Here is a 21,453-nt window from a genome sequence, read left to right as displayed (position 1 = left end):
CAATGCATCGCGAAATAGCCCACAAAGAGTGCAGCCACAGAGGCTGCAGCAGGCAATAAGCATCATAATCAGACGAAAGAACAAATGTGTTCAATAAGTTATGACACTGGGAAGCTTCACTCAGTCACATGATCAGAATGCACACTCAAACCCACAAAGCATATCATAAATATGCATCTGTGACTCTGCTGGCTGAGACAGGTCCAGGAAACATATTAAATGTCATTCCCTATATTTTCATCTCACTTTCATTGGCACTGTGTGGTCGGCAGACGCTGTAGGAAGCGAGAGATCATCAGTTTATGGAGAATTGGGAGAATATGCTCCTTGTATACAGCACTTTCCCTCCTGAGTGAGAGGCGACAAAAGGATGACAAATGTTAGAGTGGATGGAGGCGAGTGATCCAGTGGAGCTGCACAGATAGGTGGTGGGACAGAGAGAGGGAGAGTTGGAGGGGGGAAAGTGATGGTACTTGCTCTTTCATCCACCCCTTTACTCCAGTCGCCACGGCAACATGCCTGGAGGGTACTCAAGAGAGGCGTCATCACTGACAAAAACAACAGAGGCAGAGAGTGAGTGAGAGCAAACGAGAGCAAACTAGACAGAGTGTGTATGAATGAGAGCTGTAAGAGGGGAAAGTAGGGAGCAGATCTACAACTGATTCGGGCTACCTCTCCTCACTCAAAGAAGTGTGAGTTTTGACCTTCAAGGACTCGGCTAAGAAGTGTAATGAACACTCATTTATCATTGGAGGTAATTCAGATTAATGCTTGGATTGCTCAGCTAAAGTTTCACCAACAGCGTCCATGATCATGTTTATGGGTGTGAATATCACTGATATCCCCTCCAAAAAGGACACTATTACGAGATATGAAATTGGCAGAGTTAATCAAACCGAGGCTAATGCCTAATATTTGGAATTAACTGAGCCATTAATACTGTGGGCTGCCGTTGGGCTAGATAGAGTGGTTAAACCACCACCGGCGAAATTAAACAGGTTAATTAAAGTCTCCAAATTTACATACACTCCCCCTAAGTCTGTGTTTCACTATTCAACACACATATGCACACAGATACACACTCATATAATTACTTAGACACATGTATGATTACTGTACTTGTGATGGCCTTCCACTTTTTTTCTAATATTCATTAGAATCTTAATTCTAACCTTCACCTTAACCCCTGCTGAATTGTATATCTGAAATAACCTAATTTCTACAAAACCCTTCTCTCCAAACGCACAGAGACTAAACAGTTTCTTTAAAAAAAAAAGAAAGAAAAAAAGAAGCATATCACACAATAAATCACACAAAAACATCCTAATGTTTTGTGCAAAGCCTTTCACTACTCATTACATGTGGTCTTTTTTTTTTTTACAATGTTCATTTTGTATGTGCATTGGGCATCTATGGGAATATGCTGATTGTAAGACATAATTTTATTCAGCAGGTCCAGGTCATTATCAGCTTTACATCACCGAACACAGTATGAGACGAAGCTCTCCACTGCTTTCATGTTGGTTCTTCCCATAATTTGTCACCAATTTCTGTATCAAACAGCTTCCACATTTTCTGGTTGTTACAGGAATTTGAACAGTGTGTTCATAATGCAGGGTGATAATCATTAAATGTGTGATAATGAGTCATTTCACAGCCGGAGAGGATTTTTGTCATTGAGCGTGTTCTTCCAGCTCAATCTCAAAGTTAAACCCTAAAACTAACCCACTGTACGTTTCGAGAAAGGAAACAGCTGTAGAACTTCCAAGATGGGACCTGTGGTGTATTTTATAACATCTCTTACTGTTCAGTGACTGGAAAGCATTTTATTTCAGTGAGTTACGTTACCAGTCTGTGGGGGGTGAGGTCTGAGAATAAAAGACCAAACAAATAAGCAATCCCTTACAGCAACAAAAGTGGCACGTATGCATTTCCCAGTCATACAGCTGGCTGGTTAGCAGTGGTGGAAAATAGCTAAGTACATTCACTCTACATCAGTACTGTACAATTTCTAGACACTTGTACTTGACTTGAATATTTTTGCTTTATCGTGACACTTCCACTCCACTATTTCACAGCTTTAGTTACTTCTAAGATGGAGATTTGACCTTTTGAAATACGACACATTGTTAAAGATTAAACCAGTGGTTTCCAGCCTTTCTGGCTTTTGACATCTTACAAAGTGTGAAGTCTGTGTCACATTTCAGATATCTGTGAGTTGTTAACAGCTCCACCGAATAGTAATGTTTTTTTTTTCCTCAAAATTTCACACATGGTTTAATTTCAATAAACGTTCTCATGGTCCAATTACTCAACAAAAATCAAAGCTCAGACAAAACTGGAAACAGATTTGTGTATCTGAACTTCTTATGTCCTCTCCCAGTAATCATTTGACGACCCTTCAGATTTGTCTGCTGTCCCTGTTTATAAAACTGGACATAAAGTAGTTCAAACTAGCTCCACTTGCTACAACATTAGCATGCTGCTTACATACAGATCCTTTAGTATTAGCTACTAATCTAATGATGTCATACATACGAATATATCAGTTAGAGGAAACCAAACCCGTACTTGTACTTCAATGTTTTAGCTACTTGCGTACTTTTAGATAAGCAGGATTTTTGATGCAGGACTTTTACCTGTAATGGAATATTTTTACGTTGTTTTATTGGTACTTTCACTTGTGTAAAGGATCTAAATACCTCTTCACCATTGCTCATAATACACTGAAATAGTATATCTACAATGTCATGTGTATACTCACAAACAAGCATGTCTTAATTTGAAGCTATCAAATGGCAATCACTAACAAACGTCCAAATATGGAAATCAATACATGGATTCTGACGTTAACTGTCATTGTTAGTGATTATTTACAGGTAATGTAAGTTACACACAATAAGGCAGCAGAGCTGGATGCAAACTAGCCGCTGGGTGTAGCAATGAATGAATGGCTCTGACCTAATTACTAATTAAGGGGTAGTGCAGCGCAGGCTTTGCTGGGTTTATGGTTTGTGAAATGAATGTACATTAACTAAAGCTGCTCCTAAAGTCTCACCTTCTCTCTAAACTCAAACAAACATTAATTGTAATCCTTATCCTCACACCGTAATCCTTACGCAATCTTTAACCTAATTCCTTACTAAAACACATCCGATATCCTTAAAAGATCGCGGGTGAGTGAAACACACACACACACACACACACACACACACACACACACACACACACACACACACACACACACACACACACACACACACACACACACACACACACACACACACACACACACACACACACACACACACACACACGCTGCCTGGTTTCAGGGGGCGGGGCAGCAAGATAGATGGACATGTGAGCTCCACTCGGCCATCAGAGGGCGGGTTTGTAGCGTTGTGTGCGCAACGTGCGGCTCCTTCTGCTGCTGTTGATTATGAGAGAGACGACAGGTACATAAACCTTCCAGCAGAGACACATCGGCTTGGATGCGCCTTTAAAGCTGTGTAAAGAACCATAAGACCGACCTCAGATCTTAGCTGTAAACGTGGTGCCTTTTCATCTCCGGTGTTGTCCCCCTCTAATGAAAGCAGAATTGGAAAACAAAAGGAGTGACTTGAAAGTGCGCAGCGGCCACGAGACAGAAGTCCAAACAGATTTGGCACAAGTAGGCTAAAGAAGTCCAAATGGGTCTCGTCGCAATGGGATTTCAGTTGAAGAACACGTAACCACTCAAAGTCACCCCGATTCAACCCGTTGTTAAGGTAACTGGGAACTTGAAAAGGCGTTTTTGACCGCTGGGATGTTGTGAACGACACGTCGCCTGGGACAGAAGGAGCGGGGACGCAGAAGGAAGAGGGGAACCAGGGCTGGACGAGCACCGGAGGGGATTATGGCTCTCGCAACGCTTTCTCTCAGCATCATCACGCTGGTGCTTACAAACTTGCACCTTTCGAGAGCCAGCGACCGGCATGCGGTGTACTGGAACAGCTCAAACATACTGTAAGTGGCTTTCGGCACCCGCAACGCGGTCCTGTCCGTGTTAACACAAATTAACCGGTGTTCCTCTTTGTTGATGCGCACCTGTGCTGATAACTTGTTTACAAGACAGTGGTCATACCCTGCAGCGACGCGTTTCCTTTTTTTTGAAACACCTCTGAAATGGGCTACATTACAATACATGCAATAGTTATTTTAAATTTTTTTGTTGTTGTTGTTTTTTTGCCAGCTTTCAGATAAGACAATCAACTGATTGCAATAGTGAATAACTATCTGAATGTTTCTTTTCATCTGTAGAATAATTGTGAGTCATATTTTCTTCCTGTATTCCAATCACTTAATCAGTCTGAGTACAGTAATGCATCTCCAGTGGGAAACTGTTTCTACGACATTGCTTCTGTTCACCCTGCCTGCAGAGTGCTTGCTGTATGAATATTTGATTTCTGTCTCATATTTAGTCCATCTACTGGCTCTCGGTAATGACTCATTTAAGCAGTTATCTTTTCATTTACCTTGCTTTCACATTTGTGCTGTCAGTCACCCTCTCTGCCTCCATTCAGCATCAAAACGGCTCAAACTTCCATAAATCGGCCTGAGTATGTGTGCACGCATTAACTGTGCTTGCCACACACACACACACACACACACACACACACACACACACACACACACACACACACACACACACACACACACACACACACACACACACACAGAGGCATACATTATTGTACAGAAACGCACATCTGAGCCTGTGCTCAGGCCCTGATTCCTCCAACAACAGTAAGGTTGCTTACCTCAGGTAAGCTTCCTCAGGCTCTCCTATCTCTCTACCTGTATAAAGCCAGCTTGCTGTGGGGCAGAGATCGATGTGGATTCTACTGCCTTTGTCTTCTCATTAACCAACAGTGAATCCATCTTTCTCACATTCTTTTATCACTTCTCCTCACACAACCTCCCTCTTGCCCCCCTCCCCCATCCTCTATCTGTGTTCCTCCTCTGTCCATTTGTATTCACCTCAGACGCGGGTCTCTCCTATCGCCTCTCTCTATCTCATACTTGGTTATTTTCTTCCCTCTTATTTTTCTACTGTGTCTCACCAGCCAGCCTGTCCCCCTCAATTCCCTTTTTTCTGCATCTCATTACCGCCCCCCCATCTGCTCCTGGTCCCTCACTCACCTCCCAGGCTCTCAGTTGAAGGCACACGTACAGTAGATGATGATTAGAATCAGAAATTTTATGGAAGTTATTTGAATTCATGTGAATGCGTTCCGATATTTGAAGGTTTCCTCTCGAAAAGCTGGAAAAAAAGGCTATAAAACCTCAGAAACAGTCAATGTGATGCAGAAACACTGTCACCTCCTCATTAATATTAATGTGTAAATGGCAGACTAACATTAAAAAATGATTTTACATTTATGACTGCAGTTAATCCCATCAGTGTGACATGAAAAGACAAGCAGTGTATTAACTCAAACTTGGTTGCATTTAAGTGCTGTAAAAGGTTTTTGAGTGTCGCAATCAGTATTAGTCCTATCTATCAATTTTAATTAGTCTTTCGTTATGCGCTTCATCTAAAATGATTTTCACAGCATGGGTATGGTCGCTCAGTGTAGTTATTCATTATGGTGTTAGCACATTTGGTGGCTATAAATTGACATTTATGTGCTAGAATGACAAATATGTGCTCATATTAATGAATTCAGAATACTGTGTGTGTGAGAAAGGCAGAAGGGGGGTGCAGGGGGGAACGGAGAGAGAGACAAAGTGCAGGTGTGGGTCTGTCTGCGTGTGCAAAACCTTGCTTTTCTCCACAGCGAGATACAAATCTCTAAAATAATGCAAAAAGTGACCCAGTTTGCAGGTAGCAGACAAATCCTCAGAGGCTATGGCAAGAATACTGATGGCCATCAAGCTTTAAAAGGCCTTAGGCTTGGAGCCACTTCTCCACCACTCTGTCTACATGCATAGAGGATCAGCTGAAGGCCTCACTTGTTCAGCAATGCACCTCTTTCCCTCATCCAGCTCTTGTTATAGTGACAAGCTCAGAAGGGAGCAGCAAGAAATGAAGGCAGCAACAGCGAGACAGAAACCAGAGGCCTTTAGGGCCAAAACTCTGGTTGAGGCTGTAATGTTTTACCCTTGAACGCAGCCTTCAGCCCAGATGGTTACGGCACAGCTGCAAGAAATGGGATCACATGGAAGCCAAGCTGTTTGTGCCAAAGCCATGAAAATGGCTTTTTATGAGGACGCTCAGCTAGATATGTCTTGCACTGGTGTACTGAAAGTCAAAAGTGGAATGTCAAACAGGTGCAATCCAGTAATATTGTGCTGTTTGACTTTTTGCAGCTTTGCTGAGGTAAATCAGATGATTTATTACAGTTTTTTTTTTTTCTGTCTCAGATAACTTGAAGCGAGATGTCTCGATTATCAAAACCCAAATAAATACCTCGGAGTGCTTTGATTACCTCCCAAGTCCGTCACGACTGCACTACCCCCCATTAGAAAGTGTTGGGCTCAGCTTCCACTCTCAGCAGTGCGCCTGGCCAACTCGTTACAGATGTCCCTGCTAATGGCTGACTGAGGCAAGAAAAAACACACACACAGGCCATTAAATCATCTCGCATCTGAGGCCATCTGCCAATTAGAGGGGGGAGATGTGGAACATCTTGAGAGCATGCGGGAGCAGCGATGCACTGCGGTAGCCTCGCCTACCCACAGGCAGCGTCCTGTGCGCCTGCCACCGCCTCCCATCAGGTGTTTGGTCTCACTGGTTAAACAGGACGCATCTCCATAATTGGGCACCCCATGTCAGCATGATGAAAACAGGAGCACAGCTTTCATTCAATCTCCCACACCTTTGCTAAGTCACACAGTGTCCCTGTAGCATTTAACTTAGCAGAACACCAGGGCATAAGTCTTGCATGGGTGTAGGAAGGAATAGCAGGGAATTGAGTTTGAAAATGTCCCACGTCTCTGCTAAATTGCCATTCCCTCGCCTGCTCAGCAAGATGAAAGCGTTCTTTCGCCGTTTGTGGCTGATCCTCAGTGATTTACAGCCCTGTGTGTTTCGTGCTACACATTATAACCCCGATTTGGACCTGAAATGGTGTCTGCCAAGTCCATAGACCACATGATGAAGAAACAACTCAAATTATCCGACACACTATACGTGGTGCTACAAAATATATTATCACCTTGACAAATAGCCTCACCGAGAGTTCGAGGGAACCGAGGCCTGGTGATCAATGTTGAGCCGAGGTGCCGTCTTCCTCAACAGGCTCATTAACCGCCAGATCGTATGTGTGGGCGTACAGACCAAGCTAGACTCGGAGTTGGTTTCCTGTGGGGCAAAGAAAAACCTGGCGCCCTGCAGGGAAAACTTTGTAGATGTTTAGCTGCAGGAAAGGTAATCATTACTGAGAAATAAAGGGAAAAAAAAGAGATGTGTGGTGATGGATAAAGAAAAATTCTAAAAATAAATGGAGAGGAAGAGAAGGGTGCAAAGTGTGAAGATTATTACTGTGGGGAACAGGTGTGCGTAATGGAGAGATTGTGGCAGAAAGGAAGAACATCATGCTGGAAAGTACAGCAGTCTTTCACCTGAAAGAAAAAAAAAAAAGAAGAGGGGAAAGATTGATTGAGTTGGCCAAAAGTCATGAAGGGTGAACGAGAACGTGGGCTCTAACGGATATGGAAGTTCGCTTATTTGGCTGAATGTGCTCTAGCTGCTGTTTTCTGAGGAGATGACACCCACAGGAGTTGATCCGAGCTAATGTGGACACAGTCTGGGTCATTCATGTGGACCGGTGCTCAGAGACAAAAGCTCCCACCATTCACCTGCTCCTCTGCCCCGCGCGACAGACGGAGCATGCAGCAGACAAGCAGATTTGCTACCTGATTACATGCACGTTCGTCCGCCTGCAGCTCCGTCTCTTGGCTGTCTTGGCAAGTTTGCATACAAATGCATCTTATTCACTGGCATTCAGTTGGTTCCTGCACATTCACTGTACCACAAAGCCACTTCAAAGAGCATTAGATACTATGCAGTTTTTTCCCTGCTTGCTTTTGAGTTAAATGAGAGTGAATGCTTGTGAATAGCTGGCAGAAAAGTGCAAATTGTCTTACTATGCCTTTTCGAATTGAGCATGTGTCTCCATTTCTATTGGAGCGTTTCTCTCGCCAACTATTCAAGTTGTTTGTGAACATTGTTGCATTTTTATTTATTTATTTATGTAATTTTTATGGTTTGGACATCCAAAAGATTAATCTGATGAATACTTTTAAATGGATAATTAACTTGACAATGTCACAGAGCTTCATTAAAGCATAGATCTGCAGGGGTGTCTTAAAGCTTATTGGTCTGCCAAGTGGTGTGCTGGCCATTTTTAGCTCATTGGAATCTGCCATGAGTCACATAAATGGATAGAGAAACCCTGAAAGGATATTTAATGGTTCGTATGGATCCACGAGTGGGCGTGAGGATCAATACATTTATATGGTATGGGAAGGTGAATGGACCCCGGCCGAACAAAAACACAAACCAGCTTGCTTTCTGAGCAGCAATCAATCTGAGTGCATCAGGTGATCAATTTCCCAAATGCATTTTTAATTTGATTTTGCGGTGTCAGTAAATTGCTGTGAAGCATTTGGAGCTCAGCTCGGGAAGCTCAGCTCCAGTATTGCCTTAGAACAGCATGCTGGAGAATTGATTATTACGGGCTTGTCAGTCACTGCTCCGGGGTTCATGCTCCTTGGAGGCCTTAACTGTGTCTGCACTACACAAGGTCTTGTATCTGCAGAGGCAACTTCAGAGAAAACAGGTTAAAAAAAACATGAAGCCGGGCACGGCGAAAGAAAAATACGTTTTTAATAAATCTTTCACTTAAACATAGTGCAACTTAGTCCCATGAAACATAAAAATGAAAGAATTTTTTTTTTTTGAATGAGTCTGTGAGACCAAAACAAACCGTAAATTAATTCTCCATGAGATAAAAATGAAAGACTTTCTTCAGAGCATACTTAAGATTCTGCTGGCTTTACAGATTCAAAGGTTAGGTGAGAACATCAGTGTACACTTGTTTTTGCCAAATGTCTCACTTAGTTAAAAAAAAATCTACCCTATTTCATCATGGGAAATTTTGATTTTTCTATTTGCATTGCATCGTTAAGAATTCTTAACACTTACAGTCAAACCTATGTGAAAATAATTGCAAAGACTAAAGACAATTACATAAACTTAAAGGCTGCTGCTGTTGGTAAACAGTAATTTGACTCTAGAGTGTAGTTAAATTAAAAGGTGGCTGGTGACGCAGAGGAAACCTCAGGAGGAGGTACTTAATCAACCTGGAATTTAATGGCTATAAACCAGGGGGGGAGATTGTGAAAACTTTGACTTTGACCCTGTCACAATAAAGTCTCCTATCTTGCTTTTTTTTTTTTTTATCCTCTCTGGTCCCTCCAGACGTCCAATGCACTCCAAGCCTACTGAGCTTCATTATTATGAGGAATTGGCAAGCTTGGTGAACCATTATAACCCATTCATGGGCTCTGATGGAAAGGTGCCACGAGACTCATCTAAGAGCTACCCCAGGTGAGGAAGAAAGGCGCTTACTTTCTCTGGAGGAATCCAAAGAAAAACATGGTTAGGCCCTTCCTTCATATGCCATCAGAAGCCATTAGCATTGCTGTGCTCCAAGGTTATAAAAACTACAGTTAACTGGCAGTGGGAACCCACAGGAGATAGTCTTGATCCCAGCGAGGTAGAACCAATTTCAGACTCAATGATTTGAATGCAAATGCTTTTTAAAAAGAGGGCTTTCCAACTTCTGAATGGCAGCTCCTCAGAACATTACACTGGGAGTCTGCACTGCAGCGCCACTCACCCAGTGGGAAATTATATTGCTGCTATGATGAAAATGGCTGCCATGGAGGAAAAAGATCAAAGCTGTTGATAGGTGGATGGTCACCGGCTGGACTTTGATTATTTGGAGAATGGGCCTTGTTATGCTACATGGCCTGAAAAACGACATGGCAGCCACAGCAGTTGGTCAAAATAATTTGTTTTTTTATTGAAGCAGAAGGTATGGCAATCGAGGTAGTATTTTCCAGTGCCTTCACGAGTTATCGGTGTCCCTTCATAAAAAAGGCAGCGAGTGAGGACACAGGTTTGTGCTCTGTCATATCTTGTTCTCTGTTCATTCACTTCAGGTCTTGAGCCGTGACAGGTCTTCCCTCTAATGCTCTTGGGTGCTTAACAACAGCAGTGTTACGAGAAGTGGAAACTGTCCTCACAGCTTAGTGGGTGATACGGCTCCAGTTTTCCTTTTTATGTGAGGGCAATTTCAGATATGGGCAGCGTAATAATTAGATATTCTGTTATAATTGAGATTTTTCCTATTGAAGATGTAATTATATGAACGTCTGAGACCCTGTAGCAGCTGTCATCTCTGTAATAAGAATATTTGAAGAAAATTGAAATCTCTCTCTTCTGCTCTGTGCATCCAGAATGACAAAAAGTAATTTGACCCCTCAGCAGCAGCAGCAGCACCAGTAGCACCACCAGCAGCAGCACCAGCAGCAGCACCAGCAGCAGCACCAGCAGCAACAGCAGCAGCTACCACATCCACCGGCTTAATGTATCCCTCTTATGCTGTTAGAGGGAACATTGAAATCAGTGCATCTTCAAGCGAAACTGCTCCATTACAAATATGATAGGAAAGTCTTTAGAGCTTGAAAGTGTGATGTAAGTGAATTGGACAGGAAGCTACCTACTGGCAAAAATGAATTTTTTTATTGTTGTGAGGGAGCTGGAGGGCTCTGCAGCTCAAATTTAACATTTGGAGATGCTCTGCTTGGTGAAGTAGTCACATAGTCATGAAATGAAACTTAATTTTTATTTAATTTTTTAGTTGACTTATAGCTGTCGTAAAATGTACAGTATGACCTGTACCAGGTAGTATTGAGCCAGGGGTCACATGGGCCCAACAGTACTTTTAGAGGATGTCGTTGCTTCGTTCAAAGGACGCAATAAACAATACTGTACTGTACAAAGCTGTATCCCTGGTGAGTGCAACGTAATATCAGAATATTATGTCTAACTCATTTTAGACATTATATTACATCATGTCATTTTTCTAACTTCAGTAGGGGTGTCTGAAGGAGCGTTAAATCCGTCTTGCCTTCTCATCGCCCCCCCGTAGTGGCGTTACTCTGAAAACTGTTGAGTGACAAGGACAGATACAGGAGATCATTCCTGCCCACCGCTATCAGACTACACAATAACTCACCTCTGGTCAAATCCATCACCCAACAATAATACCGTTGGTTGTTTGTTTGCTTGCTTAATTTCTTGCGCTATTGGTGAGTTAGTTTAATTTAATATTATTCTATTTTATTGTATATATTGTGCATTTTCATATTTAATATTTTTTTACTCTGTTATTTTTATTGCTTTACCTGTATCTATAATGCTGCTGTAGTGAAAAAATTACCCCTTGTGGGATTAATAAGGTGTCCGTCCGTCCGTCCATTCATCTATCTAAATATCTTATCACCATGTTGGTTTTAGAGAACAGTAAAACTATCACATCCTTGCCCTTACGTAATACAATACACAACACAAAGTCAGCAGATCAGAATACAACTCAGTGGTAGCACACTGCAGGCTTCCATATCTCCAACCTCATCATTTAATCAGGTCTCGTGTTGGTCTGTATCAAAAATCTATTCGGAATTCATTTGCCGCCTTGATGTGTAAATTCAGCTATGGTTAATACATGAGCCACGGCAGATGCATAATCATGTCTCTCTACTCGCACACATGTTCTCCTTTTCCTACCTGGTGTTCTCACCCATTGATTTATATGAACAATACGTGACTCATATCTGGCATGCTCCATCAATGGTGGCGTAGAGGGTGTGTGTGTGTTCCCCTTCTTTCTACGGCCTTCTCTCCTGATCGGTGCGTTGGTAAAAGAAAAGATCTACAGTGCAGTCTGTTAATGGTATTTGTTACGATCGGGTGTGCAGTGTGCGGAGGGATGTGGAGGGGCGGTGTCCTGCGCGTTATCACAAAACTTTGAGTGCCGTGGTATTAATGACGGGGTTATTGAGGAAATGTACAGCAGAGTCAATCGTCTATCTGTTCAATATGTTCCCCTGATTAAACTGTGCACACTCTCCTCTGGCTATGTACCAATCTGCTGCAATGCTTTGTTTGTTAACTTATTTATTGGGTTGGTTCAGCTGCTTTGCTGCTTCTGGCTTTGGGCTATGTACAGCAGACATCTGTGGGTGGTACCCTCATGACCGGAACTGTGTGAAAGCCCCTATTTCTTACACGACTTCTACTTTGTGTGTACAGTATGTGTCAGAGAATGGCTTGCGTCTCGTGCTCTCTCTCGTGTGCGTGTGTGTGTGTGTGTGTGCTGCCCGGGACCGTGTCTAGATGCGCATTGTGTTTAAAGCTGGGAAACACAGAGACGAGCCCAGCTCCTCACCATGCTGTGTGTGGGTGTATAGAATATCAATGTCCTGCTGTGCTCTCTCACTCCGTGTTGGTCTGGCTGCTATTAGGTGGCATTTAAGGTGTTTTCATGTCTCATCGCCTGTCTGGGATATTTTGTGCGTGTGCGTACGTGCTTGTTTGATTGATCGTCTTAATGCAGAATAATGATTCCGTCTCCCTGTCTCTTTTGGTCAGCTCCCCCACCCCCTTCACCCCCCCCCCCCACGACGTTTGCCTCGCGGAGCAGCAGCCCTCGCGCTCTTCCTGCCGTGTTGTTTGAAGTGTTTTTGCTCAGCCTTCTGTTCCTGCTCTGTTCTCACCTTGTGTGGAGTCAATGGGAAGTCCCTGAAGACTGCTCCGCTCAACCGCATTGCCGTGCGTGGGAGGAGAGTGGGCACTGCCGCCCATTTGCCTCCCTTTAATTTATCGCTCTGTGGCAATTGAAAGAGTAAATCGCATTCGTTGTGTCATTATGTAGAAATCCTTTTTGCTCACTGCACGTGCACCTGAGATGAGCTGTGGTGTTCTTGTTCTCTGCAGTCTCCGAGTTTGCAGTGTGTCTTCCAGTATAGGATAAAGTAAGTGTAGGTACAGTAAGAGATAGATGGTTATGATAAATAGATTTGCTTTTGTAGCACTTAAAGGGATTCTGTGCCACTTCCCAGGAGGAGGAGGTTGGAGGAGGAGGAAGAAAAAGTTATGACAAAAAATAACCAAAAGGGAGGTTGGGGGGGGGGGGGATGCACATAAAAAAAAAGGCGATGCAGGAAGGAGATACAAAGCAGAGATGTAAAGGCAGAGAGTGGAGTGTAAGTTGGGGGAGGGGGACGGGGATATTCGCATGTAGAAAAGAGGAAGAGTCTGTATGGAGAATATTAATGGTGTGTCAGGAAGTAGAGTATCTTTAAAGACCTCAACCTTTCTGCTGTTGCTCATGCGTACTGTATCGGAACAAGCAGCTCAGAGGCACCACTGTAAAACCAGGAAAAACGGCAGAATATGCATCAATGGGCCGACTTGAACCCGCACATTTTACTCCGAGTATTTGTCAGGAGCTGATCGCAACGGCCAAAACAGCTGGAAAGGAAATCTTATCTGTCCCCGTTCAGCAGATATTTCCCCCTGTGTGTCAAACAGCATTTAAGAGCATTTGTTCGGCTCGATAAAACATGTTTATTAGAGGCGACTTGTTTGTCCCTCTCTCATTATCAAAATCAGTGTGCCTAGAGGTAGGGATCTGGCCTGCAACACCTGCTCTGCTTGTTGACGTAGATACAGCAAACATTTACCCTCGTCCTCACCCATTCACTCTCCTCTTAAACTGTATCTCTTTCTGTCTGCATTGTATGCTCAAAAACACTCGCTGATCTTTGAGATTTTTGTGTCGGGGCTCTGAAATTCCTCCCAGCACTGACAGATGCTGGGATCTACAAGCAGGAAGGAGAAGGAGCTGTGGGAAAGAAGGAAAGAGAGATACTGAGACTGAGGTGATGCTCATTTACCACATGATGCAAGCTAGAAACATGCTGTCGCTCATGGAAGCGTGTGTCCTAGGTGACAGTCAATGACAGGGCCAAGAACCAGAAGAGGAGGAAGCACAGGAAATAATAAATAAAGTGTTCCTCTTGTAGAAAATGGATGGAGATATGGAGGGGGCGGGGGTAAGGGGGGAGGAGAGTGGGGGGGGGGTGACGACAACAACGGGGAGAACAACAGAGCACGTTGTTAAGAGTTAAATGATGTAGTAAGGAGAATAACATATACAGCCTGAGGTCATCGTTATGATGGGAAAAGCAAGTGTGACACACGGCGACTGCAGAAGATGGATTGTCCCCCTGTGGAAATTGGTCTAACACCAAGGGATTTATTTCCTGGGAGCCTTGACTGCTGTTAAAAACAGCGCGGTCTTGATTGAAAAGAGGGAGAGACTGTAGATAATCAAATTCACATCCCTGGCTGTTATTGTTTTTCATTTGATCTGGAGTAATGTAAATTGGAACATCAGGCTCTCTAGTTGTCATTTCTGTCAACATGAATTCTGTCTGCTGAAAGAAAGTTGTTGTACTTTGATCAATCCTTGTGAAGATTTCTTCAAATCTGTAACACTGTCCGACTTGGCATTTGGCAATTCATAAAACAGATTGCAATCCCTAATTAGACGGCTTTAATTTTCCAAACGGGAATGAACTTTTGGTCAAATTAGAGGTTCCATTAAGTTTTGATTCCAGCGCCTGCGCTGTTGGGGTAATTTAGTGCCAAGGAAACGATATCTCTCGCTAATGTGCAGCGCCAGGAAGATAACGGCAGTTTAAAAAAATGCAAGGGACATTAGCATTCCTGCATCGTGCTACGTGTGAGAGGTCTCCGTTTTTAAGTCTTAAAAATAATAATAATAATAATAATAATTGCTGTTTGTCAGCAAAAAACCCTCTCCCGCCTCACACACCTCCTCTTCATTAGACAGTTCATCAGCAATCTATCATTATATGTATTATTTATGAGCAGAGTGAAGTTAATTGTAAACACAGTGCAGGTTTCTCTAGTATTTAAGTTTTAGTTATATTTTCCAACTGGTGTCAGCGCTATTGTAGAGAGAGAGCACCCCGAGCTTCGGAAAATGGTGCTTTTCCGCTTAATGAGGACTCATTCCCTCCCTGCGTTGCCACCTCAACCTGAGCAGAGAGCCAGCGTTCGCTGCTCTGCCTGTCCCCCGCACACAGGTTTGTATGCAAATAGCCATTTTTCAATCAACCTTGTGGTTCGCTCTGAGGTGTTCAATATAGAGGTCTGGCCTTGTGTGAGTGTAATTTACCAAGAATTTCTTCGACCTCCGAGGTCGCCGGGTGCAATGACACCTCTAATCACCGACCTCCACTCAGTGTCATCCGAGACAGAGGGAGGTCACTAAAAGTAAACTAGCTCTTGAGTTTTTATGTAAATGAGAAGCATTGAGCGAGTTATGTTGCCACCACAGACTGTGCAGCCCGGTATAACGCCAAAGCGTGTAATACGCTCATCAGGCAACAAGACAATACCGTGTCAGTGTCACGTTTTGTCTGGTTTAGGCTTGAATAGTACACGCATGTATGACCAGGTTCGAAGAAAGACTTTCACTTGGGAGCAGCCAGAAATTAAAAGTCAACATGAATTTTACTTTTAAGGAAGGTAACTAAGTTACATACATAATGTATTTAACTTGTGTAATGTACATTAGGTAAGTTACATGACGTATGTACATAACATTTTTTTTAATTTGAAGCCAAACCGTGATCTTTTCTGAACCCTAACCGTTAGTTTCGGTACCTCAACCGAACTACATTGCGTCCGTGTCGCATCTAACGCAAACCGTTACATCTCCCAAACCGAAGGCGCCCTTCGTTTCTGGCCCAGCTAAGGCAACATGTGACACTGACACAGTATCCTCCAGTGGACTGACGGGTGTAATACATGCCTTGGTGAGATACAGGTTTCAACTTTAACACAATCAAATATTTGAATCCAGTTTTTGGAACTTTAATAGGCAATTCTGCATCATAATAACAGAAGCCACTGACCTAAGATTGCAGTTTGTTAACTTACCAGGTGTCTTCTTTTCCTCGTCAGGAAAAACTCAGGTGCCACTAAAACAATCTCTGGTCAGGCAACATTTTACTGATGTAAGAGGACACATTGTCGGGGACAATATGCAACAAGGTCAGGATGTCAGCCGCACGAATGAGGCAATTAAAAGTGAGCAAAGTTAACTTAATATCCCACATTTTTTAAATATTGTAATATTGTCTTAATGAATTGCAAAGCTGTTTTAAATGAATATAAGAAATGCAGATATGAGATTTTTACCTCTTTAGAAAACGTTGTTGTTGAATTAAAACAAGCAACCGAAAGTAATGGATCTTTAAACAAAACAAAAACCTATTTGCGAAATATGCTGAAAATATATTTAGGGTTTACATCCATATTTGAACACACTCCACCTCACAATTTATGTACGATACCAGAATTCAGTAGCATGTTCTTTATGTGGAGGTGGATAAGCGTGTTGCACGTCTGACTTTCAGAGTCCTGTCACCGACCTAGAACTAATGTTCTGCTTTTTAACCGTTTCAGACCCCAGCTATAGTTTTTCTATAACTTATTTACCATAATTGTTGTCTTTTGATGACCTTGCTTGCCATAAAATCTAAGAGGCAAAAAAAGTTGTTACTTGTTGGCATTGAAAGTAAAAGAACATCTTTGAACATAATTTTGTAAAATAGTCCAGCGATAAGCTTGAGCTGTCTATTTGTGAGCCATTGAAAGAGAGCGACTCCACCCTTTTTCAACATTTACTGCCAAGGTGCCCTTGAGCAAGGCAATAAACGATTAATAACTCAAGTGAGGCAGTTTAATAGCCAACAGCACAGGACTGATTTTACTGTGTGTGTAACCCTCCTCTCTTGCGACTTCGGGCCGCTGCTATAAAAATCAGCGTCGTCCGTGTAAACAAGTCTGGACGCCAAAGAGTTGGAAAACACGATAATGAGTCAGCCAGCGGTTCACCGGTCTGAAACTGGAGGGACGAATTACGCCTTAATATTGTTCACTCTCATTCCCCGAGACTCTCCCCTCACTTCAGCATCGAGTTACAACCACTGAGCTGTTTATCTGAGATGAGCGTCAGTCTCCGTGCAGTAAGACATCTCGTCTCACACACAAGCCAAAATGCCAGTTCTTCTGCTTTTCCTCCGTAAGCCCTGCGATTTACACCGAGATACGCCATGAATCCACTTGAAGATGCTTTGCGTCTTCAGTGGACGCCAACAGACACGTGGCTCTGTGCACAGTTCTCTTCAGCTCGACTGGAGGTTCTCAATAAGGAAATAATTGTGAAACTGTATGTATTGAGAAATTATGCTAATTTGTCCGTTCGACACATCATTTTTTTTTTTTCATCAGAAACATGTAGAGTAATCACGACAAATTGATGAAAGTTTTGATTAGCCGAGAGTTTTTGAACGATGTGGAGTTATCAGTGATGTGCTTTTACAAAACTGCTAATCAACCCAACAAAACTAAAGTTTTTGTACGACCAGAATAACATAATGTGTAACTAATCAAGGAAGAAAGGAGCTGCACGCACGCACGCACACACACACACACACACACGTTGACAGAAATCCGGTAACTCTGATTCTTCTCTGTCGAGCCCTGCAGGTGTGGTCCACTCCTCCTGCGCTGGCTATTAGCACAGCCTATCATTGGTATTCATTTCCCGCTCTTAATTCCCCCACAGTATTTTTTTTTCCCCTCCTCACTTGACAGAGGACCGCGGGTTAAACGCCGGGGGGAGAGCTTCATCACGACTAGATCTGATCCAATTAAATACAGATTTAATCAGCCCCGCAGTCGGCGAGTGAATACGCAATGCGATCAGGCTGCTGGTAACTGGAGGCCCGGCTCCGTTGGCGTTGGTTTCCATCCCCGGGATGGAAAATTAGCTTAATGGGTGAGGAAGGTACCTTGATCCTATCTGACCTGTTGGTTGAACACATCCACGTATCTGCACATACGTTTTGGTTTTCAATTTGAATAAGCTGAGTGCATGTTGAAGCTGCGTCTAAATTCTCTGCAGCATTCTGATGACGCCTGACCTTCTGATCGAGTGGTGTGAGATGCTGAGGCATCTGTGGAAGATCTGCGAGATTCAGTGTTGATGAAAGCGATTATTTATCGACATGGGAACTGGATTGTATTGGTGGCAGGTGGGAGCGATCTGCGGGGGGTTAATCTTTCATCTGTCGACTGTCCACCAGCGGCCGCACGGAAAGCATGTCGAAAAAACATCTCAACCTGCCAGAGAAGGAAGATTTTACCTCCTTTTTCCCAAATGGCTGCAGCTGCTGATTTTTTTTATTTTTTTTTATTTAAACCTTTTACTCTGCAGAGGAAGCAGTCCTGTGATATGAAGTACAGCTCCCCAGTGCCCCATCAAAGTCCACTGTAACTGCTGTGTCACCTTCAGAGTTCCAAGGGAGGATTGTACATGGGGAGCTGCTGCAGAGCCTACTAATGAGAAGTCATTGGAATCAGGTTGCTTTTTAACATAGCCCAGTGTCTGGGGTCATTTTACTTACGACCCAAGATTTAATTACAAATCCTGCTATTTAGTGTATGGTGGTGTGTGTACTCTTATGCGACTGCCAATCTGTGACTAGATATCACCGTGAAAAATAGCGAGTCTGGCTGTCACTCACATGTGTAACTGTAAATAAGTGATCCCTGCTTCAGTTCTATAGCCACGTCCCACGCAATGCAAACATAACACACCATGGCATTAAGTGCACTGTTTAGTGTCTGAACCAGATCCAAACTGGCAAGCCCATCGTCCTGGCTGCTGAATTTAACAAGCTGGGGGTTTGTTTCTCATCCAGCATGCCAGTCATTTATGTTAATGCAAACAAGTTCCTTCATTTTCTGTCCCTTTAATGTTTACACTGATGAATTATGTGTTATCAGATCGCAGCATCCCATCCCGGGTATCATTGACATTCAAACCATCCCGCAACCTTTTATTGAAAAACCACAGACCGATATGCTTTTAATGCCTGACATTGTTCAGGAAAGCTTATCACAGTCTATTGTATAGAAAAATCTGGAATGAGTACAAAAATGAGTTCAGAAGAATTCAGAGTGTTTACCAGCGACAGGTCTAAAGAGGTGTAATTTGTTAATTACTCTGTGAAATGATTCCATTTTTGGACTGTGAGCATTTCAGCCACATCCTGCCCCTGGGATGGCCATCTTTCACTCTTCCTCCACCTCAGATCAGTAGTCTTTAATTGCCTCTTGTGTTCGGGGGGAGCCTCACCTCACTTGTTATTTCCACGTGTAAATGAGATGAGGAGAGAAAGGTTACCCTGAGCCCCACAAGACTGCGCAGTCCTCCAGTATGGTCTCCGCTCACCCCTGATGTAGTCTGAAATCTCAAACAGAGCTGTGTTTGAAGTGCGCGGTTGGGTGCCTTCGCGTTCTGCACTCGGGCGAGAGTCGTGGTGCTTGTTCGACTCTGGCAGCCCTTCTGTAAGTTGCTCCTTTTGTATTTGCATACCGAACAAACAGGAAATTGTGTTAATTTGTATGCAAATGTGTTTGTCCCCAAGGCTGGGATTTTGAATTAAAAGTTTTACCGTCCCATTAATTCCAAATTACACACAGGCACTGACATGGGCTCCTCCACCCAGCAGGGGGGGGTATCCGATTTGCCATCCAAACGCATCTCTGTCAGTTTAAGCCGTTTAGTTTGCCATCTGCGAAACTGAGTCGGAATTTGGATTTAATCTGGTCCACTGATTTGCAGATTGATCGTCTGCACCACGTCGCAATCTCCTCTTAATTATCTCGCGAAAATATGCAAAGATTTTGGTGTGATTGATATTCGAGAATACTACTAGAGACAGACGTGAGGAGGCCTTGGAGTGTCTGACTGACAGGTTGAGGAGCATGGTGAATGAGAGGGAGTGGTGAAGGCCGTCCGCCATGCCGATGCAGCACACCTCATCAGCCCCGCTCATTAAAATACATGTACAACCTCATGAAAAATGCATGGCCCCATCAATGACGTGTGGCATGTATGGCCTGATGCTGACAGTCAAGGTAATATGAAAAATTAGCACCTTTACGCATCTGCTTCTCAGATGGAATTCATAAAGGGCCTTGTCTTTGCCATAATATTGCAGATCAAGCACTAACATTGTACTAATTCCGTCACTCTATGTATCGATGATAGAGATTGAATATCTGGTGTATCCATAGGTGTCGGCAGACAGCACGTGACACTCCAAGTGCTGAATGAGAAGTCAGCTTGCAAGAAAAGATGAATTAATCAAAGAGAGATGGATCGATAGATGTTCTGATCTGAATTACGCCCTTTCCAGCACAGAAATAAATACCACCAAATGTCACATTTTTTTTTTATCTTCATGTTTATTGTTTCAGCCAGAATTATGGAAATACGATAACAAAGGAGTAATAAAGTCATTTCATTGGAGGTTTTTGAAGGGCTTTTCTGACAGTATTAAGTGATAGGCTTGATATTCTTTTGTCTGTTCCTGTCTTTTTTTGTTGTTGTTGTTCTACTGCTGCTGGTATTAAATTTTTATTGTAGTTTGTCTGAGAATACTTTTAAGTCATGCACTTTGAGGCTCATGCTTGTCCATCGGTTGTACTTCTACTTTTAATGCAGTGTAAAATATTAAAAAAATTTTTTTTATCAAGTAAACCTTTTATATAGAACTTTGCTGCAGCTGCTGAATGAACATCACCACCTATGCATGTGTAAAAATGATTAACTTTAGCGCACAGAGAAAAGCACACACACGTACACACAATACTGTTCACAAATTAATAATGCATGGAGCACATCTTGTACACACGCCGACTTTTGGCAGACATCTAATGTCTCTGTGTGATGAGCCAAGTGGGACACATCATTTTTGACTCTGCAGTCAGAGAGGGATGGTGGCTGAGTGCTCGGATGCCAGGTTTGCTAATGAAAGAGGGAATCTGGCTTTGGGTCTTTTCAAAGACTTTGAAAGCGGCTATGATTTGTAGGTGGTACAGTAGCTAACCTAGAAGGAGCTAATGACTTGACAAAAAATGACTTTGACATTGAAACAGACTTGAAATTCGAAATGTCTTCTCTGAGAGGAATTTTCCTGTTTGCTAGAAAACACTTGCTATGCCTTAGTCTACCGGGTTTAAGAAATTCAGTTAACATCGCTAGATTGGAAAATATTTGATCAGTTATTTGTTTAAATCTGGTCCTTGGGTGTTATCATTTTTGTCTCGTTGAGATTTTAAGAAAGTTCTAGTAGTATGATTACATTTTATTTTGTTAGAATAAACACATTTGGCTGTCTTTCTTTCTTGAAATTCTGCCTGGAATAGAAATATTGCTATAATTG

At 42.8% G+C, this 21,453-nt stretch overlaps 1 protein-coding gene across 1 annotated transcript in view; it reads left to right on the top strand.

Moving 5' to 3' along the window:
- The first annotated feature begins 3,395 nt into the window (after window positions 1-3,395).
- efna3a (ephrin-A3a) overlaps window positions 3,396-21,453 on the top strand; it is a 56,515-nt gene continuing 38,457 nt past the window's right edge. Inside the window, exon 1 of the mRNA XM_069693428.1 lies at window positions 3,396-4,005. Within this exon, the coding sequence (XP_069549529.1) occupies window positions 3,896-4,005 (110 nt within the window). The 5' untranslated portion in view covers window positions 3,396-3,895. The remainder of the gene's footprint in view (window positions 4,006-21,453) is intronic.

This window comes from Brachyistius frenatus, unplaced genomic scaffold, assembly GCF_029030835.1.
Source record: "Brachyistius frenatus isolate BFR_SWC_R1_liver_20210118 unplaced genomic scaffold, ASM2903083v1 Contig_2, whole genome shotgun sequence".
Classification (NCBI taxonomy): Eukaryota; Metazoa; Chordata; class Actinopteri; family Embiotocidae; genus Brachyistius; species Brachyistius frenatus.
Note: the sequence above shows the minus strand (reverse complement) of the source record. Positions and strands in the feature narration are given on the sequence as shown.